The following is a 2,187-nucleotide window of genomic DNA, read 5'->3' on the forward strand; positions in this document are numbered from 1 at the left end:
ACTTCTGTGATGGGTTAATTGGCGGATGCCATGACAGCCCTGATCCATTCGAGGTAAGGAGGGATCCGAGTGTAAATCCCAGGTTTCTTCCAGTTGCCGCAGACACGTGAACCAGCGGCCACAACCCCTTCGGCCACACCATGGCAAACAAGGGGCCCTCCAGAATCGCCCTGGACAGAGAAGAGAGAGCAGAAAGGCCGAGGTTCAGAGGTGGGAACTCTTCCATCTTTTGCCCTGCCCACATCTCCCCAAAAGCAAGCCCCACTGAGCCCCATTGCATTTACTCCCAGGAAAGGGAGCTCAAAATTTCAGCCCGCGGGACCAGAAGCCCTTTCCCAGTGCCCAAAGGCGGCATAATTCCTATGGTGCCACCCTATTTAGTCCTGGGATCTGTTGTTCAAGGGGCATTAAGACCTCTTGGTCAAAGAGTTCTAAGCGTCACCAAACTACAAATCCCAGGGTTCAATAAACTGCAGCTGCAGCAGTTAAAATGGGACTGTAATGCTATCGGTGGGCAGTATGAAAGGCCCCTACGCTACAGAGAAGACGTCAAAACCCCTTTGGAGAAAACAAAGCCAAGCCAAGTTCTTGGTGAGTCTTTCTCATTCCTGACTCTAAAGCAGTGATTCCCAAATTCTGACCTTCCACATGTTTTGGACTTCAGTTCCCAGAATCTCAGACTCTTGGTCAAGATGGCTGAGGCTTCTGGGAGCTGCGGTCCAAAATTATCTAGAGGACCAGACTTTGGGTACCAATACAAGTCAAAGGGTCCACATGCCTTGCTTGACCACAGCTGTGCCGGCAGCTAAAAATTCTCTCTCTTCCTCCTCCCTTCCTACCTTGCAGGTATCCTTGCGGGAATCCCTCTTGATCTCTGTGCACATCATGTTCTCTGTCACCTCCCCATCATGGTGGATCCTCCGATTGCAGGTGGCCCGGCTCAGGATGCTCAGCTCCACCGACTGTAGCCTGTCCGGACGTTTCCCAGTGTTGGTGGTGAGGCCCCAGCCGGCTGCCGTGCAGAGGGTCCCTGCGGGCACTTCTCGGTCTTCTCTCTGGAAAGCCAGGGTCCCCACATCTGTGCCAAGGAGGGCCGGTTCAGCCAGCTGGTTAGAGGAAGGGTGGGAAGAGTGACCCTTGATTAGGGTTGCCATAAGCGAAGACCTCCAAACCAGGACAAATGTAGGACAACATATCAAAATGTAGTCTGAATTTTTTATTTGATGCCAGCATAAGTTATTGATTTTTTTGTTTTCTTTTTTTAATTTTGGAGAGGATCATAATGCCCCCACAGTAGCTTTGGCCCCCCCCGCGCCATCCCGCGGTCCCCGCGACGCTTCTCTAGAGCAGAAGCAGTCCTGCCTGTGCTGCCCCCTCTCCCCCCCCCCCCCCCCCCCCCCCCCCCCCCCCCTTGCACGCGATTAGTCGTGCGGAGCACTATCGAGTATGGCCCAATCCGCGCACTCGAAGCTATGAATCGTGGAGAAGGGTCACAGGGAAGGCACGGTTCGACTAGCCCTCACCATGGCCGGAGGAACAGCGACAGCCATCATCAAGAGCTCATATTTACCAAACATAAGATGCCCTATGCGCTCTCGTAGTGCGCATTCACGTCGGGCCCTCCCTTCTCCTCGGAGTGCTCTCTTTGTTTTTTTCTTTTTTTTGCGTTACGCGCACACGCGCGCACTGCTATATCGCCTGGGTCTTTTTTGGTTTGTTAATCTCTGTTTCTCCCCGGCCCCTGATGTGCGCGCGGCCCGTGTCGGTGTGTCATCACGTGTAGAGCTCAGCCAAAACCGGGACTGCCCCGCCCCGTCCACCGTCCCGCCCTGTGCGCTTCTTTGTGGCCGTGGGGTCCTCCAGGCCTCCCTAATGTGCCGGGACTGCCCCGCCGCGGCCACTCCGCCCTGTGCATGCCTTCTTTGTTTCCCTTGGGTCTCCAAGGGCCTCCCGGGCCTTTGGAGGGGCTCTCCGCGTCCCGGATTTCCGGCCGCAGAGATTCTCCCTCCCGGGCCCCTGGCGAGGCCCTTGGAGGGCGGCTCCACGGGAGGCTCCAGCGGGGATCCTCCAAGGCCTCGCTGAGGCCTGTGGGTCTCTCCGCGGTCCGAACCTGCCCACAGAGAGCGCCTCCCGGGCCCAGCGATGCCTACATATCAAATGTAGGACTTTTTAAAAAAATGCAAAAAA

The 2,187-nt window shown here is 56.0% G+C and overlaps 1 protein-coding gene across 1 annotated transcript; it reads right to left on the minus strand.

Moving 5' to 3' along the window:
• Positions 1-6: 6 nt before the first annotated feature.
• On the minus strand, positions 7-1,164 carry LOC121918355 (complement factor D-like). The gene is made up of 2 exons (XM_042444418.1): positions 840-1,164; positions 7-170 (listed from the first exon to the last, which is right to left on the minus strand). Exons 1-2 carry the CDS (start codon positions 1,152-1,154, stop codon positions 15-17), a joined length of 471 nt encoding a protein of 156 aa, XP_042300352.1. The 5' UTR covers positions 1,155-1,164; the 3' UTR covers positions 7-14.
• Between the last annotated feature and the right edge of the window lie 1,023 nt (positions 1,165-2,187).

This window comes from Sceloporus undulatus, unplaced genomic scaffold (assembly GCF_019175285.1).
Source record: "Sceloporus undulatus isolate JIND9_A2432 ecotype Alabama unplaced genomic scaffold, SceUnd_v1.1 scaffold_9437, whole genome shotgun sequence".
Lineage (NCBI taxonomy): Eukaryota > Metazoa > Chordata > Lepidosauria > Squamata > Phrynosomatidae > Sceloporus > Sceloporus undulatus.